General features: G+C 47.9%; 5 protein-coding genes across 5 annotated transcripts; 2 read left to right on the plus strand and 3 right to left on the minus strand.

The window, feature by feature from the left end:
• Positions 1–479: 479 nt before the first annotated feature.
• Positions 480–1,567, minus strand: DFL_008813 (uncharacterized protein; the record flags this gene model as incomplete). The annotated part of the gene is made up of 3 exons (XM_067638601.1): positions 480–819; positions 893–1,355; positions 1,441–1,567. The coding sequence occupies 3 exons, from the start codon at positions 1,565–1,567 to the stop codon at positions 480–482; spliced, it is 930 nt and encodes a 309-aa protein (XP_067486473.1).
• A 501-nt stretch (positions 1,568–2,068) lies between these two features.
• Positions 2,069–2,751, minus strand: DFL_008814 (uncharacterized protein; the record flags this gene model as incomplete). The annotated part of the gene is made up of 2 exons (XM_067638602.1): positions 2,069–2,154; positions 2,466–2,751. The coding sequence occupies 2 exons, from the start codon at positions 2,749–2,751 to the stop codon at positions 2,069–2,071; spliced, it is 372 nt and encodes a 123-aa protein (XP_067486474.1).
• Positions 2,752–3,227: 476 nt separating this feature from the next.
• DFL_008815 (uncharacterized protein) lies at positions 3,228–5,707 on the plus strand (the record flags this gene model as incomplete). The annotated part of the gene is made up of 5 exons (XM_067638603.1): positions 3,228–3,312; positions 3,381–3,481; positions 3,544–4,090; positions 4,154–5,456; positions 5,536–5,707. 5 exons carry the CDS (start codon positions 3,228–3,230, stop codon positions 5,705–5,707), a joined length of 2,208 nt encoding a protein of 735 aa, XP_067486475.1.
• A 962-nt stretch (positions 5,708–6,669) lies between these two features.
• Positions 6,670–13,422, minus strand: DFL_008816 (uncharacterized protein; the record flags this gene model as incomplete). The annotated part of the gene is made up of 8 exons (XM_067638604.1): positions 6,670–7,327; positions 7,414–8,558; positions 8,623–8,901; positions 9,171–12,227; positions 12,287–12,546; positions 12,610–12,768; positions 13,077–13,166; positions 13,314–13,422. 8 exons carry the CDS (start codon positions 13,420–13,422, stop codon positions 6,670–6,672), a joined length of 5,757 nt encoding a protein of 1,918 aa, XP_067486476.1.
• A 1,212-nt stretch (positions 13,423–14,634) lies between these two features.
• On the plus strand, positions 14,635–15,597 carry DFL_008817 (uncharacterized protein; the record flags this gene model as incomplete). The annotated part of the gene is made up of 3 exons (XM_067638605.1): positions 14,635–14,997; positions 15,115–15,493; positions 15,557–15,597. 3 exons carry the CDS (start codon positions 14,635–14,637, stop codon positions 15,595–15,597), a joined length of 783 nt encoding a protein of 260 aa, XP_067486477.1.
• Positions 15,598–19,616: the final 4,019 nt, after the last annotated feature.

Raw genomic sequence — 19,616 nt, forward strand, 5'->3', positions numbered from 1 at the left:
ACCGTTGGCCGATTCGGATTCGGGTTTCTTGTCTCGAGGAAGGGGTTATGAATAGTATTAGGTCGCAGCTGTGATATCCTCTTTGACCGTATACCTGTTTCTCTTAGTATTAACGCGTCATGATTGGGTAGTAAATGGGAGTTAGCTACCCGAGTAAGCGTGCCCTCGAGTTCAGCTTTACCAGAACTGGTAGTTTCGTATCTGGAGCGTCAGCCATGGCGAGGGTTGGTTGTCAGCAGATTGTGATCGGGAGAACTCAGTCGAGTGATGATGAGCTTCGAGTGGTCGATGTGATACAGGCTTCAAACAAACTTGGAAGATATCGAGATGACCACGGTCCACAACACAAGAATTATAATTAGAGATACCGGGCATTAGAATAAGCTATTCTCAGTACACTATGCGATAATATCCTATTTTAAGACATCTACGACTTCTCTAGCCTACATATCTACCTAATTGCCCCTCACAGGATTAAACTAAGTAGACTCGTCAGAAGCCCGTGTCGTATTACTAACCCCAAACACTGGCTCCATATCTACAGTCCCAAATCCACAGCCGAAAGTCCATTCGTCAGGGCATTTAGTAACCTCTTCCTCTGTATATGGATCTGTCTTAGTCTTGCATGTATCCTTGGGCTGGTAGTCTGCCATGATAGACCAGTTTGGCAAAGAAAATCCATCGCCCTCTTCCTTATTTGCTGCCTCAAGTGCATTCGCGTAGGCGCCGTACTGGCCACAGATATCATTAATGTTCATGGTGACAAGATCTGTATTTTCTCCTATCCGTATTGTGGGTTGGCTTCCCTTGGGGAATATCCTGTGTAGAAATAATGGAATCGATTAGAATATCGAACCAACTGATAATATTTATGCACGTGTCAAGAACTTACCTGCGAGCCAACCGTGAATCATCAGGATCGCCTTCCTTTAGAGTTCTACCTTGATACTCATAAACCCTACTTAACCTAATAATATTGATAAACTCATCGTAATCCCCATCTTGCATCGCCTCCATAGCATCCACATCAAGATTCTTCGCAAGGTCCTTAAGATCATCACAATTCTTGAGCATCAACCACCCTCGACGGGTTTTATCCATGTCCCACATATCATACATATTATAAGTAATACAATATCCGAGAGATACGTGTTCGATATAGCCCTTGAATGTTTTAGCCGGCCCACTGGCCTTTTGTGTTAAGAGGCCGGTGGCGCGCCAGGTAGTCCATTTTGGGCCGACGTTATTGCAGATGCGAGGGACGAGTTTTTTGTCTCGTAGGGTCACTTCTGTTAGGGATGGGTCCATGGAGAGGCAGATATCCTCTTTAGGAGAGTCGGGGCGCTTGGGTGCCTCTTTGAGGTAGCTGTCAGTTATACGCGTATTCGGGTACGAACATAAGACTAGACTATGCTGTCGCTATTCAGAGGTTTGGCTTACTGATTTCTCCTATCCATGTGTAGGCCCATGCTTTTGGCCTTGGAGACTCATCGTATTTTTGGGAAGATGGCTTTCCTAAGGACATTATTAAGAAAGTACGGAGCAATAGAGAGATTGAAATTCGCATTTTGGTATATGCCACGGACAGGACTGATGTCCTATGGACATATAATGTAGCTATAATTTAGGCCTATTTCTAACGGGGACTTTTCGAAAAATTTGCACGGTTGCATGATGATGACGGCGGAATGAGATATATAATAAGGCTTAGAAGAGATCGATTCTCCTTTGCAATGACATGTCGACACTGTGCTAGTTGGGAGGCTATGCATGAGAGAGTTATCTGTTATATGTTCTGTTATACGGTTGGCAACTTGTTAGGCTTCACTTCACGCAAAAATAGAGAATGACAAGATCAATATTGACATAGCGTATAGCCATAACCGCCCCTCCGTCGCATTAACGTAGAATCTGGCCGTGGGCATCCTTCTGAAACCCGTTAAACATAACTTCACTAGTACTGTCATGACCCTTCGTTAGTGTAGTGTTGAGTCTGTGGTAAAATTGCGTGTGTTGGGAGGCCCAGGAACCTCGAGCCTGGCCACCTGTGCATTCCAACGGTTGTGGCTCATGCGTGCTCTGGCCGGCTGATGGCCTTTTTGACGTTCCGGGACCACCTTGTACTGACATGTGCATGGGCACTGCTGGCGGGGTCTAGAAGGGCATGGCATATTAGTATTGCATACATCCGTGGGAACACAGCATGGCCGGGGTACATGCTACATCTATCCGAAGATGATGATGACATAGTCACAGGCCGGGCCTCATTCATATGCAAGGCCCCGGATGATATCAATATCAATATCAACGTAACCTGGTATGTCAAACGCTCAACGTTAACGGGATATTCCTCAACGTCGACATTGACATATCGACATTGACTGTCGTGTGACTTTTTCTCCCTCTCCAGCTTCCATCTATCCCTTCCCCCGGTCCGTATATTATCTCATAGTCAAAACACCGACCTTTGATATCTCGTAATAGCGTCCTGTATCGTACTCTTGGAAATTTGATTAAACCAAAAAATTCTGTTTCTGTTGGGTCCCACTTTTGTTTCTCAAGTGCTCCCCGCCTTCCCTTCTGAGATCGCAGAAGTCCGAAAGTCGAAAGTGAAAAGAACCTCCCAACGGATCTCTCGGTGCTTCTGGTCAGTCCGTTCAGGAATAGAAGTCGAAGGCGAAACCTGATCCCTCCCTTGTCTTGGGTAACTCGGTCGGATTTCGATATCCGGGAGCTAAGGACGCAGTCCATTTTCACGTTCTCGTTCTTGTGCTCCGTTATCAGAGCAAACCTCTTTCGAACCCAGAAGAGCCTCGGAGATTAATATTATCGTCGCCAACATTAACCTGCCCACGGTCGGTTTCAGTTTTCGGTCTTTTGCTTTAAATTACTTGGATCGCCGCTTGGGATGTCGTTTTCCTGCTGCTATATTACTGATTAGAAAGAATTCAATGCTGGATCTTGGTGGTTAACTGTGGCTGTGGTTATCAGTTATATTAAGAAAGGACTCGCAAACTGTTCTGTTCTGTTCTATTATATTATATCACCCTCATCGACTAAGTTAGACCTTCAGATCACTTAACTTTAACCCCACACAACCACCCCGTAGTCCCCGATCGATAGAATTAAATCTCCACCAGCCACGGAGGCTCTCGAGTCTACCTTATATTATCCACTGATACTGATTCGAGGCCGGGACGTTGGCAAAAACATCGCAGGTCGTCAAAATGGCGGCCCCACCAGAGATACCAAAGACAAAGTTCCCGAAACTGAATCCATGGAGCTATGACATCTTGATCTGGTTCTTCACCGGTGAGACAGTCCTGCAGCCGGATCCGAAACTAGACTCCGGAGATATACTGACATTGAGGAACGGATAGTCCTGGTGGATCTCTTCTTCAGAGAAGTCCACCCTCGCGGTGCTTATCGTATTCCCAAACGAGGCCCCATTATCTTTGTCGCTGCCCCTCATGCCAATCAGGTCCGTTACATGTCCCCAAAGTTAACAAGTTCCTGGTGGAGCATACACTAATAGCGATGTAGTTCGTCGATCCACTCCTTCTCATGCGCTCCGTCAAGCTCGAGGCAGGTCGTCGAATCGCCTTCCTTGTCGCCGAAAAGTCCATGCGCCGCAAGTTTGTCGGATTCTTCGCTGGATCCGCTGGCGCTGTTCCAGTTTCACGTGCCTTGGATATGACGAAGCCAGCGGCTGGTAGAATCTACCTCCCAGATCCAGAAAACCCGACTCTTATCCGAGGCGAAGGAACAAAGTTTACTTCCCAAGCATCGCTTGGAGGGTTGCTTGTCCTACCTACGCCGCCGAGCGGAGGAAGTGCAGCCAGTGCAGAAATTGTCGAAATTATCAGCGATGAGGAAATTAGACTCAAGAAGGGATTTCCAGGCGAAGAAGCAAATGAACAAATCACAAGCAAATCTGAAGCTGGAAGGGGTACCAAGTACAAGGTTGCTCCCAAGGTCGACCAGAGTGAGGTTTACGATGCAGTGTTCCAGAGACTCAACGAGGGTGAATGTGTCGGCATTTTCCCAGAAGGTGGTTCCCACGACCGAACCGAGTTACTGCCACTCAAAGGTACGGTTTATAGCCTTACTCCTTAACTTTTACCGAAACGTCGCTGATAGCATGTGAAACTAGCTGGTGTTGCTATTATGGCACTTGGAGCTCTGGCCGCCAATCCGGACTGTAATCTCAAGATCATTCCCTGTGGCATGAACTATTTCCACCCGAACAAGTTTAGATCTCGCGCAGTCATTGAATTTGGCGGCCCTATTGAAGTCCCTCCAGAACTTGTCAGACAGTACCGAAGCGGTGAGAGACGCGAAGCGGTTAGGGTCCTCTTAGAAGTCATCTACAACGCTTTGGTTGCTGTAACTGTTACAAGTCCTGATTATGAGACTCTCATGGTGATCCAAGCTGCTCGCCGCCTGTACAGACCTACGAACAAGAAACTCCCGTTGCCGTACGTTGTCGAGCTCAATCGCAGACTCGTCACAGGATACACACACTACAAGGACGACCCGAGAATTGTGAAGCTCAGAGATCTCGTGCTGAGTTACAATAAGGATCTCCGCATCTTAGGTCTTCGAGATCATCAGGTTGAATACGCCAAGTTCTCGATCCCACAAGTCATTGGTACTTTACTCTACCGTACTGCGAAACTCTCAATCTTGGCTTTGGCTGCTCTTCCTGGTACAATTCTGTTCGCTCCAGTATTCGTCACAACTCGTTATATCTCGCATAAACGGGCAAAGGAGGCTCTAGAGGCATCGACCGTAAAAGTCAGGGCCAAGGACGTCATTGCTTCCTGGAAACTCCTTGTAGCTCTTGCCTTTGCACCCTCCCTATACTCCTTCTACACCTTTCTCCTCACTTACTGGGCCTATAGGCATCGTATCTGGGGTATCCTCCCCAACTGGGTCCCTCTATGGCTCGTCGTCGTTTTCGGATACTGTTTCTTCCCTGCTATCACATTCGCCGCTCTACGAATCGGTGAAATCGGAATGGATATCTTCAAATCGCTTCGTCCACTGGTCCTTTCTCTGAACCCAGGCACAGCAAACACCATCGTCAAGCTCCGTCAGCGAAGAGAAGAGCTAGCTATCGAAGTCGCCAACACGATCAATATTCTCGGTCCCGAACTATTCTCCGATTTCGGTGACAAACGTATTATCGCCGATCCATTCCTTCGAAATGCAGAGAACGAGGCGGCGGCTGCTAATGACCCGCAGACTCCTGTGCTGTCACGACGTGGAAGCCAGATCTCGGATAATTATGATAGCAATGTAATTCCCGACTTGAAGGCTCCTTCGCCAACAGTTGCTGTGGCCAGCGGTCTGCCGAGAAACGAGAGTTTTGGGAATTTGGGAAATATTGGATTATTCGCATCTAGACCAGTTAGCAGAGCAAGAAGTAGGAGTAATAGTTCTGGAGGATTTCAGTGAGTTTAACCCTATACTGTCCATCACTCTTTTTATAATTTTCTCGACCACTAATAATTGATTTTCCGAAACCTATAGTGTCAAAGCCTTCAGTACCATAGACTCCAAATCCAGCTTTGAGGAAGTCAACCGAAGACTCGTCGAGCGTCGCAAAGAGCGGAGTAGACGTCAATCCGAAAGCGAAGAACTGGACGAGGAAAGCGACGACTCAACCGTCCACCTCAACATTCGCCGGAAGAAGACAGTTTAGGAAATGCTTCGGGATTTGGTGAATGAACGGGATGTGACGTTTTAATGGGAAGGGCTCCTCGTTTTTTGCTGCCTTTTCTACCTTCTCGGACGATATTTTCTCTTAAATCGGGTTCGTTTGTGATGGGTACGGTACGGTGGACGATTCCACCTTTCTCGTTCGCTTTCAACTCCGATTAATCCCAGGGTTTTTATAATATTCCTTTCGCTGTTTATATTTTGTGGGGATTCTCTTTCTCTTGTTCTTCCTCCTTCTCCTTTCTTAATCTCTTCTCGTTCATTCTTTTTCCTTTTGAATGGCTGTAGGGTCAGTTTTTTACGGGTAATTCGCGGGTATGTCTGTCGGGTTCGGGTTCTTTTCTTCTTCAGGGCGGAAAACGAAAAAAAGATGAAGGCGTTAAAGCTGTTTTCGCCAGAGTGCCTTTTTTATTACTTGGAATATATATACGTTTCTCACCCTCTCTTTTATATTAGGCATGAAGTGACAGGTTCTTGATGTTCCCAACGGTTTTGGAAGTATATGCAGACCAGCTACTTAACCTCGGCCCCTACGATCGAAGTAACAGGCCCAAATGGTACGAGCGAGCGAATCCTAGCTATCGCTAAATTATAAAAATGAAACGGACTTTAAATTCAACCTCCATTACCATTATTAGGGTTCTATTAATATATACGAAAAGGTCTGCGCGTGTGTGAGTGACAATCCATACCGTCTCAACATTATAACGGCGCAAACAAAGAAGAACATGACGTGTGTGTGGTAAAACAAGCAATACAGAGAATAAATTTAGAAGAAAGACGTGATCATCAAACTCTCGGTTTCTTTCAGCATGTGAATTTTATATCAGTCGTCGTCGTCCACCCCCAACAATTTTTAAAAGAGGGCCTTGCCTATCTATCATTCCGACCCATTCCGAAAAGCCACGAAATACCACAGCCACCCCCACGTATTTAGCTGGCAATCTATCCCATAACCATTCCCTCTCTCGCCTTAATCGTCAACTCCTTATACAGCACCTGATCCTCGGTCAACGGTAAACCCAACACTCTCCCACCTTCAATCCCCAAATCATGACTCTTGAGTACATAATCCGCAAGTACACGACTCATCTCCCTAACCGCTACACCCGGTAAAAACTCTCTAATATCCACCCTCGGCAAACCCTCCATAAGTCTCTTGGCCACATCTCTCCTAGAGTTGTGTTTAGGAATACCCTTAACCTTTGGAATAGCCGGAGAAAATCCTTTATGGTGGTGCATGATGCTTGAGAGGAAGATGAAGTCGAGATAGATTTGTGCGCCTGTGGACCAGTTTTCGACGAGGCTGGAGTCAGTGAATTTGGAGATTAGGGTGTAGAGTTTTTCTAGATCTTCGTTAATGATGCAAAGTGGGGCGGCGTTGTTGAGGAGTGTTTTGTGGGCTTCGCTCCATGCTGAGGCGCTGAGGAGGCATTCGACTTCTTCGAAATGGTCTTGCTGGAACCGTGCCTGAAGAGCTTTGGCTTCGTAGACCCAGGCTGAGGGGATTAGTAACTTGTGGAGGATGAAATCTTGTTTCTCGTTGTTAGATGTGAGGTCCCCGACGTGTTTGGCGAGCATCTCCTTGATTGTGAATGCGCGGCTAGGGCAAAGAAAATATATGTTAGCATTCCCTGTCGTTAAAGAAACAAAAAACGTAGAGTATTTCTGTGGCTATTTCTAACATACCTTTCAGGAGTGGAGAGATGCATCAGCACAAAAACAGCCCAATGCCACTGTCCTTCGGACTCTAGCTGACTCGCGAAGTCCAATGTGAGTTTCTCTGCGGCAACAGAGCTCGTTTTTGTCTCCCCATCATCAACAAGCATCATAGTGTCTTCCGTGAAATCCCTGACCTGCTTCTCGGCAAGCATCATTCTTAATTGCCAAGCAAGTCTAAAGTCGCATGGATTCGGGCTGTAGCTGCGTGGAGAAAGAACCCGTTCCAGCGGATAGTTCTCGTCGGCGTACATGTTGAGGAGACCCCACAGCGTATCGTAAACTGATTCCTCTTCTTCATCCTCTACTACGTATGTATCCTTGTTGTCGGGATAATACCACGGTTTGGGATGTCGAACGTGCTGTGTATCGGTCGCTTTGAATGCCTTCTGATACTCCGAAACGGCCTGCTCTAGCGCCTGATCCTCAAATATCTCGTACCACAGTCTCAGAGCAAAAGTGCGTCGCCAATCAAGGCCGAACATCTCCCCGATCCAGAATGACGGAGTGGCGTCTTCCATGGAGGCGTTAACTCCCTCGGAAAACCCCACGTTTCCGGCAACAAGCTCGTAGAGTGCACGGATGGCAACTGGAATTTCTGCAAGGACGCCGGATGCTCGCCAGGATTCAAGTTGCTTCTTCACATCATCCCTTGCTTGCCTGTCGCCACCAATAAGTGGCATCAAAGTCGCTAGACGAAAGTCATTCCCAAGGATAAGGTGATCCACAGCTTCATCAACTTTATGCCCACTCAGGAGAGCGAAGGCACTGGCTTCAGGAGTTGAAGCGGCCTTCTCGTCATTTGCAACATCTGCAGCAACAAGTTCTTCAAAGAAACGTGACAACATGAGCTTTCTTTTCTTTGTTCGAAGGTGAATTCGGACATGAAACTCTGCCTCTTCCGGCGGATACCCATCTTCGAGAGTATCGAAAAGAATTGATGCAAGCTGCCACACAGCCTTTTCATGTTGTTGCTGCGGCGAGGTCCCAAATTTAGCCTTTGTGAATTGATCGAACCCCAAAGTCACATCGAGCTTGGCAAAGGGGATGTTTGATCGGTCTTGGAGGATCTCAGAGGCGGCGAGTTGGAATTCAAGCAAGTCGATAGCTGCGGCCTATGATCCAATGTTAGCTCTGACACACAAAGTCGAGAAGTAAGATACAATACAAGCTACCTACAGATGCTTCTGCGGAATACTGTAGTTTGGCTTTATGGGTCTTTGAAGATTTTATTTCGCCAAAGGCTCTGGAGTGGCCACCGTCAATGGAACCAGCGTATATAATCTCACCGGTTAGTCCCCAGGACGGGCGGATACATTGTCGCCATTCACGATCATCCAGCTGTTGACTGTTTTTGTCAAAAGCTTCGGGGCGTCTGTATTGAGATATACTGCTGGCTTTCTTATTTCTGTTCACAACGGGGGATGAGAATACTCGGACGGAGGGACGATACGGAGACTACAGAGGAACCCATGTTTTAGCAAATTATTCTCCAACCAGTTTTTCATTTCAGATCGATTTCGTTAGGGTGATATTTATCTAAATACATGAATTGGGCCGCGGTTACAAATATTAAGGACGAAAGCAATCAAGGTTGTAACAAGTCGAATGACATCGCCGAGAGTAGGGAAATAAGCGGAGTATGTGAGGTTCGTGTGGGCTAACGAGATGAAGGGAAAAACAATAGGTAGAAAGGGAAGGGGAGGGGTGAGTTAGGGAATTCACACCTCAAAATCACGATTCCTGGAAGCGAATAAGCTTTCCGAAAAGTCGACATTGCTAACATCGCCAAATGGGTTTCTTGCCGAAGTGATCGGGTCTCTGAAGCCGAGGGGGGCTCTGGTCTTTACTGGACTGATAGTTCGGCTGAGTTGGTCTGTCCAGTCACGGCCAACGCCCAACTTGACTTCTGGAGTAGCTTCACGGAAGTCCTCGGCGACGGGGGCAAGTTGGGTGTCGTCATCTTCACCAACGATAGAGACGTCCTCGTGGGGAAGAATTTGAGTGGTTTCCCCTTCTTCTTCAGAAAGATCAGAGCCTTCGACAGACTCCCCCGACGCATCTGCCGGATCCACAATATCAGAGGTTAGCGTTTCGTCAATAAAACGCATGGAAGGAGCCTTTCTGGAGCGCTTGAAATCGAAGGTGTCGTCGGCAATACTATCGTCCTCGAAGGTGATGTCAGATGGAGATGCGAAACTAGACTCTTCTAGGACGCTCGAGTCAAAACGCTTCGTTGGGGTCGCATCGGTATAAACAGATTCACTCATGTAGGCGTCCGTCTCGTCGTCCTCTTCCTGCAGACCGTAAGTTGTGAAATGCTGGACTTTGAAGATCCAAATTCCATCCTGGACAAGATAGTCGACGAACTCAGTATCCTTAATATTCTTAAGTCGACGAAGATGGAATTGATAGCGTGGGTGGTCTGGATCTCTGATGGGTTGTTTGTGCTCGCGGTCAGTAGGGAAGCATTCTTCTAGTGTAATAGTTGCCGGGACATTTAATCCATTTCCAGGAAGAGGCTTGTCCCAGCCAGGAGGATAGACGGTGCAGACACGGTCTGCAAATGTGATCACACCGCCAAGGATAGCCTCCAGAGCATCAGCGAATGCCGTCAGGTCAACCGGCTGGTCGAATCTGATTTGGCCGAAATTGTTTCTTCCAACAAGAAGATCCGGGACCGCAGACAGTTTTTCTCGGGGCATAGATTTGAGCTTATCAACCGAGGGGATAGACCAGTAATCGCCGGTCTTATCGCCACTTCCCTTGGCTGTCGAAGTCCCAGCCTCTTGTTCCACCTCCACCTCCGCAACTTCTACTTCCGGTTCTGGAGAAGGCACACGGACTAACGCGTTTTCAGGAGCGGGAGACGAAATTGGAGCACTGGAATGTCGAGTAGGAGTTCTCATATAGCCCAAGTCAGCACCGCTAGCCGGGCTTCCGGCTTGGGAGCGAGGGCTGGCATCGAAGCTAACGGTTTTCTTGATAGTATTGTCAGGGGTCGCAGTACTGTCCGGAGCAGCTTTGATAGCCTTGACTTCTCCCTCTTTGACAAACAAGTCCGAATCTCTTAGATTCCTATCGATAACAAGTCGCTTAAGGCTGGTGGAGCGATTTCCACCAGGCGTGAACGCGGAAGTATTAAGGATCGAGTCATCGCTAGTACCCGCTGAGTCAAAGACAGACCCGCCGAGCCCGATTCTGCTAGAACTACCACTAAATGTTCTACCAAGGCTCCCACCTGCCATAGGAGAAGAAGTGCCGAGGGACGATCTAGAGAATGGCGATGCGACTCTAGGGGTTAAGGCAGGCTGTCGGGGAGCGATCTTGCTATGAGGAATCATAGCTGCCTTTTTCTTGGCTCCAGAAAGCGGTGTCGCAAGGAGACCAGGTGCTGTACTCGCGGCTAATGAGGCATCCAGCAAAGAGACATTTCCATAGGGCCTTTGGTCCATGATCGAGGCAGTGAATACCTGTGGCATTTGTGGCTGCTGCTGTTGTAGTTGTTGAGATTGAAAGAGACTCGCACCAAATCCTTGTTGGGCAGGTTGGGCAGCGCCGCCGAAAAGGCCACCAGCAGATGATTGACCGAAGCCAGCTCCCGCATTCTGCGCCGGCTGCCCAAAGAGAGAAGAGCCTTGAGGTTGAGCAGCTGCAGCAGATCCAAACAACCCACCACCAGCCGCAGCAGGTTGCGCAGGCTGTCCAAACAGGCCTCCGGGTTTTTGCTGGTTTCCAAACAGACCACCAGTCTGAGCTGTCTGTTGTGGTTGACCAAATAGACCACCGGACGTCCCAGTCGCAGCTGGCTGTTGCCCGAATAACCCTCCAGTCTGTGCAGGTTGTTGTGCTTGCTGTTGTTGACCAAAGAGCCCGCCAGCTGCAGGTGTAGTAGTTGCGCCAAATGGCTTATTATTGCCGAATAGCCCACCAGCAGCCGTGGGTTGTTGTGCCTGTTGAGTTTGACCGAATAACCCACCACCGGTAGCTGCTGGGGCGGGGGTCGTCGAGGCGGTGCCAAACCCCCCAAAGGCTGGCTTAGCAGGGGTTTGTGCAGCGGCCTGGCCGAATGCTCCAAATCCGGTAGCAGCGGGCTGTTGCTGCTGCTGCGCATTCTGGGCTCCAAACCCTCCGCTACCAAAGGCTCCTGTGGTCTGTTGCCCGAAACCACCAGTCGACTGCTGCGTGGTTCCGAATAGGCCACCCGTTCCTGTCGCTGTGGATGTAGCTGGCTGTTGTTGCTGTCCAAAAAGAGTATTTCCGGAAGCAGGTTGTCCAAACCCTCCTGTCCCTGTGGTGCCAAAACCTGTTCCAAACCCAGCCGGTTTTTGCTGATTTTGGGTACCGAACAATCCAGTCCCCGTACTCGGGGCTGCCTGCCCGAAACCACCTGTGGTACCAGCGTTTCCAAACCCAGTTCCCGTAGTATTATTTTGCGCACCAAACAATCCACCACCTGTGGCACCTGTTCCGGAAGTGGTATTGCTACTTCCAAAAATACCGGCGCCTGCAGGTTTGGGTTGTCCGAAGAGGCCCCCGGTGTTAGTATTAGCGGAACCGAAACCACCAGCTGCCCCCGCACCAAAGCCAGTATTGGTAGTATTCGAAGCAGTTCCGAAAAGTCCACCACCGGTGGCACTTGTTGTTTGAGGCTGCCCAAATCCGCCAGTCGTCGTCTGCTGCTGTTGCTGCCCGAAAGCTCCAAAGCCAGTGCCCCCAGATCCGAATCCAGAGGGTCCAGCAGCCTTTGTTCGATTCTGCATGTAATCTTGTAGTCGGAGTTCCTAGGGAAGTGAGATGTTAGAATATTCGAAGTGGAAAGGTATATAAACAGAGAACTTACTTCCAAACTCCAGTTTTTGTATGGATCTGTGAAAGAAATCGTCTGAAAATGATTGGTCATGCTACTAGCTGCATCTTTTTCGGTGAATGGAGAGAAGGGCGATGTCGCAGTACCCTGGGCGGGTGGTTGGAGATTACTGCTTCCAGCTGCTGCAGCGCCAAATCCACCGCCTGTGTTTTGGGCAGCCCCGAATCCACCACCAGTATTCCCAGTAGTGCTACCACCGAAGATACCCCCACCGGTAGTATTCCCACCAAAACCTGTGGTTGCGGGTTTTGAGCCAAACATTCCAGTACCAGTGCTTGACGAACCGAAACCCGTACCTCCTGTAGTTCCTGTACCAAATCCACCTCCACTTGTAGCCCCAGCTCCAAAGCCTGATGTTGCCGTATTTGATCCAAACAAACCACCACCAGTTGTCGTGGGTGTTGCTCCAAATCCTTTATTTTGGCCGAAGCCACCTGCCGCGGTGTTTCCAAATCCTGTAGTAACAGAAGAAGAGTTAGATTTTTGTGATGCCCATTTTGATGACTGCAAATTGCCTCGGTTGGAAGAGTTGAGCCCCCCCGTTTTCCCGCCACGTCGATTATTCAGGAATGACGCCATTTGGTCTTGATGGATTGGTCGTTCAGACTCTCCAAAAGGTTACTTTTTCGTCGTTCTTGTTGCTCTCAACCAAGCTTCCTAAACTCGAGGGCTTTGAGAAGAATCGATAGTGGCAAAACCGACCAAGAAGCTGACAAGTCGAAATAAAGAATATTCAGAAAGTCTCGTCGCTTCCTGTACGTACCAGTTGAACCGAAGCCTGCCGATTGTGTGTTCGCGCCGAAGCCCGTGGAACCGAAACCCGCTGATTGGTTTTGTGTCGTTTGACCGAAGCCTGCAGGATTCCCCACAGGGTGTCCGTTAGACACATTCGGAAACGTGCTGGGTACAGCCCCAGAAAGCGTATTTCGTGTACAAAGGGGAGGGGGTGATGTGTGCTTTGTGATCGCAAAGAAAGAGGGAAGGGAACAATCCTACTCACCTCCGAATCCAGTACCAGTGGTATTTGCACCAAACCCACCACTTGGTTGCTGCTGCTGCTGCTGGTTCTGGCCGAAGCCGCCACCGAAGCCACTTCCGCCGGAGAACATAGTTAATTAATCAATTGACGGTGAGATACTGAGAAAGACGCGCAAGTCGTAGACACGCGCTTAAAGAAGGTTGTCGCTTTGCAAGGTTGGTGACGGAGGCTCTCAAACACCCTTCGAAGCGCGTTTCTTTCAGCGCCAGATATTGATTGGGATTCGAGAAGACCGACGCTCGTTGTGGTTGTGGCAGGCGAGAGTTTGGCGACGTTATATGAAAAATAAAAAATAAAAAAATTTCGCGATCAACTCGACAAATGACCAGAAAGGAGAAATAGCAAAACAAGATGGTGAAAAAAAGGGCGATGCTGATAAACGAGAAGGAGAAGCAGCAAAGTTCTGTTTGAAGGGAGCGTATGGGAAAGGTATGGAGAGGAGGCAGAGGATGTTATGCCGTCTGTTGTGATGATAATCGCTGCCCAGCTGATGAGATGATGTCGTTGAAGCGGAGAGGTTGGAGTGAGGTTGTTTGTGTGCGAGGTTGCTGCTGGCCACACGCTAAGAAAAAACCCGCCAATATAAAGCGTTGCGGAAGGTGTCGATGACTAAGCACGCAACACACCTGGATCCTGAATATGCATACACCAGCACAGTCACAGGCTGCTAACTAGCTCGAAGCAAAGGTACAAAAGGTGCTTTTGCCTGTCAGGCCACTACTATAACGGCCAATATAATTGCTCGTCGAAAGTGAATATCGCTGAGTCAACTGCTATCAAGCGTCTATAGATGGGGCTGGACCGGTCGATTGAAGGTCACCTGATCGTAGATGTTACGCCGATTGAATCCTGCTAGGATCCAGCATTGCTGCCTGTTACTATTACTCTATTGGCCATCTGATAGACGCTCGATAATCACCACAGCCTCGAGGCTGACATTTTCATTTCCCCAAATGTCTTATCAGAACAATTCCAAGTAGAAGATACATGAACACGAAGCTGAAGTCATATCGACCAGCTTGCGTTGGACGCTCGGACCATGTGGGATCGGCCGTGTTGTGTTGTGCTATTGCACGCGCGAAAACGCGTCAACCACGAATGGCCAAGCGAGCGCCGAAACCTCAAACATCCACACCACCAAAGTCACCACCAACCGGAAACCACCCCAATCGCAGGCTTCATCTGATCTGCCCCGATAAAGAAGCTACTACTGCTAGCTACGCTATTACATAGCCGACACTACCCGACAAATCACATTTAATCCCATTTCATGTACGCTTAAATGTTCGCCACATCCGTTGCGACTTCTTCCAAACCGCAAGCCCCAAATCCTCGATCCCGACGACCCGCCCAGCAACCTACTTCCTCGTCGCAAGCCCCACAAGTTGGGACTATAGCCTCTATTGTTTCGCAAAAGCAGCCTCAGCGATCGCATTCGCCGTCCGGAGGTCCAGGTCCATCGTCTAGACCGATGCCTGCTGGTGCTTCCGCCGGTGCTCTATTTGGCCGGTCCACGATTGGAGGTGGTTCTGGCGGCGTCGGAACTGCAGGAGGTTCGCATCTCCAGTCACATCAACATCAATCAAATGGCGGTATTGCGGGTCGGGAGTTGAGTGAGGAGCAAAGGGAAGAGATCAATGAGGCTGTATGTTCATACGATTCTTTAGAATCATGATACTTCACATATATCCTATATATGGGTGAATTATCATATACCAGGATCTCGAACAGTGGATAGGTTGACTAACATAGGATATGATAGTTTGGACTATTCGATATGGACAAAGATCAACGGATAGACTTCCATGAGCTCAAGGTTGCCCTGCGAGCTCTAGGTTTCGAAGACATCCCCAAATCCGAACTCCTCTCTATCCTGCATCGCTACCCAGCCCCTACATCAGGCAACTCCACACGACTTCTAATCGGCCGGGAAGACTTCATCACTGTGGCTACACAAAAGATGCTAAGCCGAGACCCTCTAGAAGAAATCAGGAGAGCATATACGATGTTTGATGAAGATGGCAAGGGAGGCATTAGTATTGCTGACCTGAGGAGAATTGCTAAGGACATCGGAGAAAATTTGGAGGAGGAAGAAATCAGAGCAATGATTGAGGAATTTGATTTGGACGGTGATGGATTGAGTAAGAACCAATATCCCACTTTCCAGTATTCGAAATAGACCCGCTAATGGTATTGAAATCTAGTTAATGAGCAGGAATTCATTGCAATTTGTCGTGGAGAGTAATTGTTGATACACGGCATGTTCTTGTAACAAACTCCGTTGTTCAAATTCATCACCATATTACAGCATCTACGTACTGTTCAATTGCCTCCGCAAAATGTCTTCCTCGTTGATCAGTAACCCATACGATCATTAAGTCATACTCACATACGTATACCCTTTCTTGTTCGTTGACCTCTTTCTCCGTCCCTTAATCTTGCCTCTTTGGAATATTGGTACATTTGATAGCGAAGGCGTTTTTTTTTTTTTTTTTTTTTTTTTTCCACTTGTCCGTTCTTTGTCGCCGGACTTCCGTTCAACCTGCAGATCCTAATGTACAATCATCCACCTCATCCATATCCCGTTTTGTTAGTTTATCGTTGGCTGCATCCAAACGAGGAACCTGCGAATATCTGTCATATGAAAAATAATATGTCTCCGAAAGGTGATTTCCTCGGTTGTTTGGGGCATTCTTCGGTTCGCGGCTTAAAAGATCGAATTTCGAATTCAGTCACCAATACCTTTGCGGGGTCTAGGGAAATCGTGATGGTTTGGAGATCGAGCGTATGTAACCGCCCGGATGTTCCTTGCTTGGCTATGAATCAAGCAAGCCCACTCTGGCCAACTACCGACGTCTGGCCACGAGACTAATTCAAGCCGAGCTGCTATGCAGGGTCAGTGAACGGGACGCCTCCGCGGACCCCATATTCTGATGCTCATGTGGGTCGGCTAGCCGGAGTCCTCGAGCTTACTACGTACATCCCATCCGGAGTGCGCGAAGCTCCTCGTCACCATCATGCAGGATAAGAATCCGTGACAATGAGAACTCCCGACCCGTACCGAGTTAACCCGTGGTCTCATGAATTCTGCAGGATCGAGGGCATGAAGCTGCAGAACTGTGGCACAGGTTACCCACTCGGATGACTTTAATACGATGCATGAATCAACAACCGTCGAAGGGATATCCCCAGCATTTCCCGAGCAATCCATATTTACATCTGTATTTGGTTTCCCCGTTTTCCCGGAGGAAAAATTTTTAAAAAAAAATACCGAAAAGAGGCTCGAGAGTCCCCTGTCAGCATGAAGCTGTATTACAACCAAGCTGTAGCGCTGCAACTCCATCTATCCATAATATGCCCCGAATTTATCCCCATATTCCCTTCCCTTCCCTTCCCTTTCCCCGCAAGACAAGCATCTAGCTAGTTACACGGTGTATGCTATATCGAATGCTTAGCAAATTCCTTGATTAATTGACTAATTCGCTACCACTGCAGCTGGGATACTGCAATAGCAACTATAACACTGCAATAGCCAGTCACATATATGCATGCTACATAATCCCAAGAGCAACCTCGCTACGAGGTCCAGATACGGATAGATCACGAACATGCTAGGAAATGGCGATACATGTGCACCCGTACATTCTCCTAATGTACTTCGCTATTTCGTATCAGAACAAGAAGCCATGGGGATCTTGTGCATGTGCATCCCGTCCGGATTGACTTACCTCTCACCTGCCACCCTACCAAAAACAACAAGTTAACTACTCCCTCGCCCCGATACACGGACAAATAATGTTGCGTCCATAGGCACGGCCATCCAAATCAACAGGCCGATAGACGACGAAGCCAGTGGATCATCTTGGCAAAAGGAGGTCTGTGCGAGAAAGTTGTTGTTTTTTTGAACAAAGGGTCTGTGCTTTCGCATCTTGTCGAGCCGGGTTGCGAATGCCACTAGCAGCTCTAGCCACCCGAGAGCGGCATTTGCCATTGCATTGAAGTCAAAAGTTATTGTCATTCTAATAACAGAAGGAAATACTTGATCGTAACTTTTGAGAATCGAAGATTGGAGAAACCTCAAAGAAAGTTTCACGATCGATCAACTCATCTTCCTTCTCTCGATAAACTCCATGGATATCTCCACTATACCAGGATACGCCTTGTTTTTTATTCCCCTCAATCTTTTTGACACACAGGGCACGCTGTTAGCACTAGAGAACCCAAGTTACTGTTACACGGCCCCCAAGTGATCATCCTGCGAGCTAGAACGGTGAGGCTGACAAGGTGCATGTAATGGGTACCTCATACGGAAACTTTGAGACCTAGTGATAACTACAAGTAGCGAAAGAGGGTCTTACGAATTTACGAAACTTACATTCACACCCCCGCGTTTTGACCACGTTTTATGCAACTTTCTCGAGATGAGGGAAGGATAAAAAGGTGGCGTGATATCTGAATTCCCGCAGGCATACCACATCGATACAGTTCACGGGATATGAAGCAGAAAAGGTTTGTAAACGTCCACATAACGTTCGTACATAGTCCGAATGTGGTATCGATACCTGGTACATGTACCTCTCGATCTAGTTCCAGCATATCCGAATCACGGAACACTCCACAAAACCTAAAAGTTATGAGATTGCCACACTGAGAAAGCACGGACAATAATCCGAAATTTTATGAATCCACATCCCAAACGCCTAGTTGCGAATTCCCGACAGAGAGTGGGAAAAGACCGTCCCTTTGACATCAATTTCTCGATCCAATATCCATTCGGACATCTCCACGTCAATGCATGAACTGCACATTAGCGTGTTGCCCAGTTCTTGTGTTGCAATTTGATCCAACGGTTGTTTTCATTTAGTTTGAAGCGGCCAATCTAGACTTTTGGGCCCGGCCAACACCCCAGCATCCAAGATCTATCGCTTGGATGAAATGGAAAAATGAACAGGTAGCGAGAAGGGAAAATACAGGGTAATAATTCCAACAATTATTTCCCATGACAATCTCCCCGCACTCCACAGACGAATCAGAGCAGAGGATCGGAATTATCTTTATCCGGAACTGGATTAAATAGGAACGTCTGTCCGTCAAACCTTGCATATGCAATCAGCGGCTTTTGAAGCCGGCGATATCGATCGCGGATCGGCCGGAACACTGATGCTGTTGGAAGACAATTTTCTTTCATGCAATTTGGATCGGGAGCAAGGATTAGTTACTTGTCCTGGCATTCACTCTCTAATGCATCCAGTGCCAACCCTCCTGGTCATGGCTCAAAAATTAGGCTTTCCAGACGGTAGCCCCCAGATGGACCGGCCCTGTCTAGGTCGCCCTGCTTCCGCGCGAAAGTGTCAGTTTGATGTGTGAGTGGGGAAACGCCGTAAATTCGTGCGACCGTTCCAAGAAACTGTTGGCCAACATTTCTCCTTGGGTACCAATCGATACCTGGACAATTGATACACAAGCGGCGGCAGGCTAAACAGACAGAGACAACTGGCCCCAGGTTTGAAAATCGATACGGATTAGAACTTCCTCTAGACTTCTCGGTCGAGAGGGGCGGTTCTGGGGTCTGTGTGGTTCACAATTAAGAGCTTTGATAGTTCACTAACCATTCTTGTTTATTTCATCCCAAATGTTTCTCTTCGCCAAAGGATGGGGTCGGAGATATCGTGGAGGAGTGGACCGGGTGGCCTACAAATGTCAATGTATAACTGCTCCTCAAAGGATAATTATATTATAGAAACACCACGAACTTTAGCTAGGAAATTAAGAAATTATAAGGCGCAATGTTGGACGGTAGCTATAGATGGGATCGAAATATTGATCAGAGTTTCGTGTCAGTCCGTGCCAAAACACAAGTAATCAAACTTAGTCCGCCAAACTATTGCCTGTCAAATCGAGGCAAAATACGTTACCGTGATGTATCCTTTGCAATTGCACAATTGTGGGACCCCTGGTGGGGTCAATTAATCAGGAAAAAGTTACCGCGCTTCGAAGCATATGCATGTGGGTAGCCACATACGTAAGATCCTAGGAACAACACCCTAATGCATCGATATCAAAGATGTATCAGAAATTTGCTCAACATAACTTCAATCTAAGGAAACTGTATTCGTGCGATGTCTGCATTGGCCCTCAAAAGTTAACATGTCCAAGCGAAATAATTTGCCTCCTTTTCTCTCCCTGGCATGCATTCAGAAGGTGCATGCTGATGTGAAATATTCAAGATTCAAGATTCAGGTTGACAAAAAAGTATCCGAGTCT

The sequence above is a fragment of the Arthrobotrys flagrans genome (assembly GCF_004000055.1).
Source record: "Arthrobotrys flagrans strain CBS H-5679 chromosome Unknown unitig_1, whole genome shotgun sequence".
Taxonomy (NCBI): Eukaryota; Fungi; Ascomycota; class Orbiliomycetes; order Orbiliales; family Orbiliaceae; genus Arthrobotrys; species Arthrobotrys flagrans.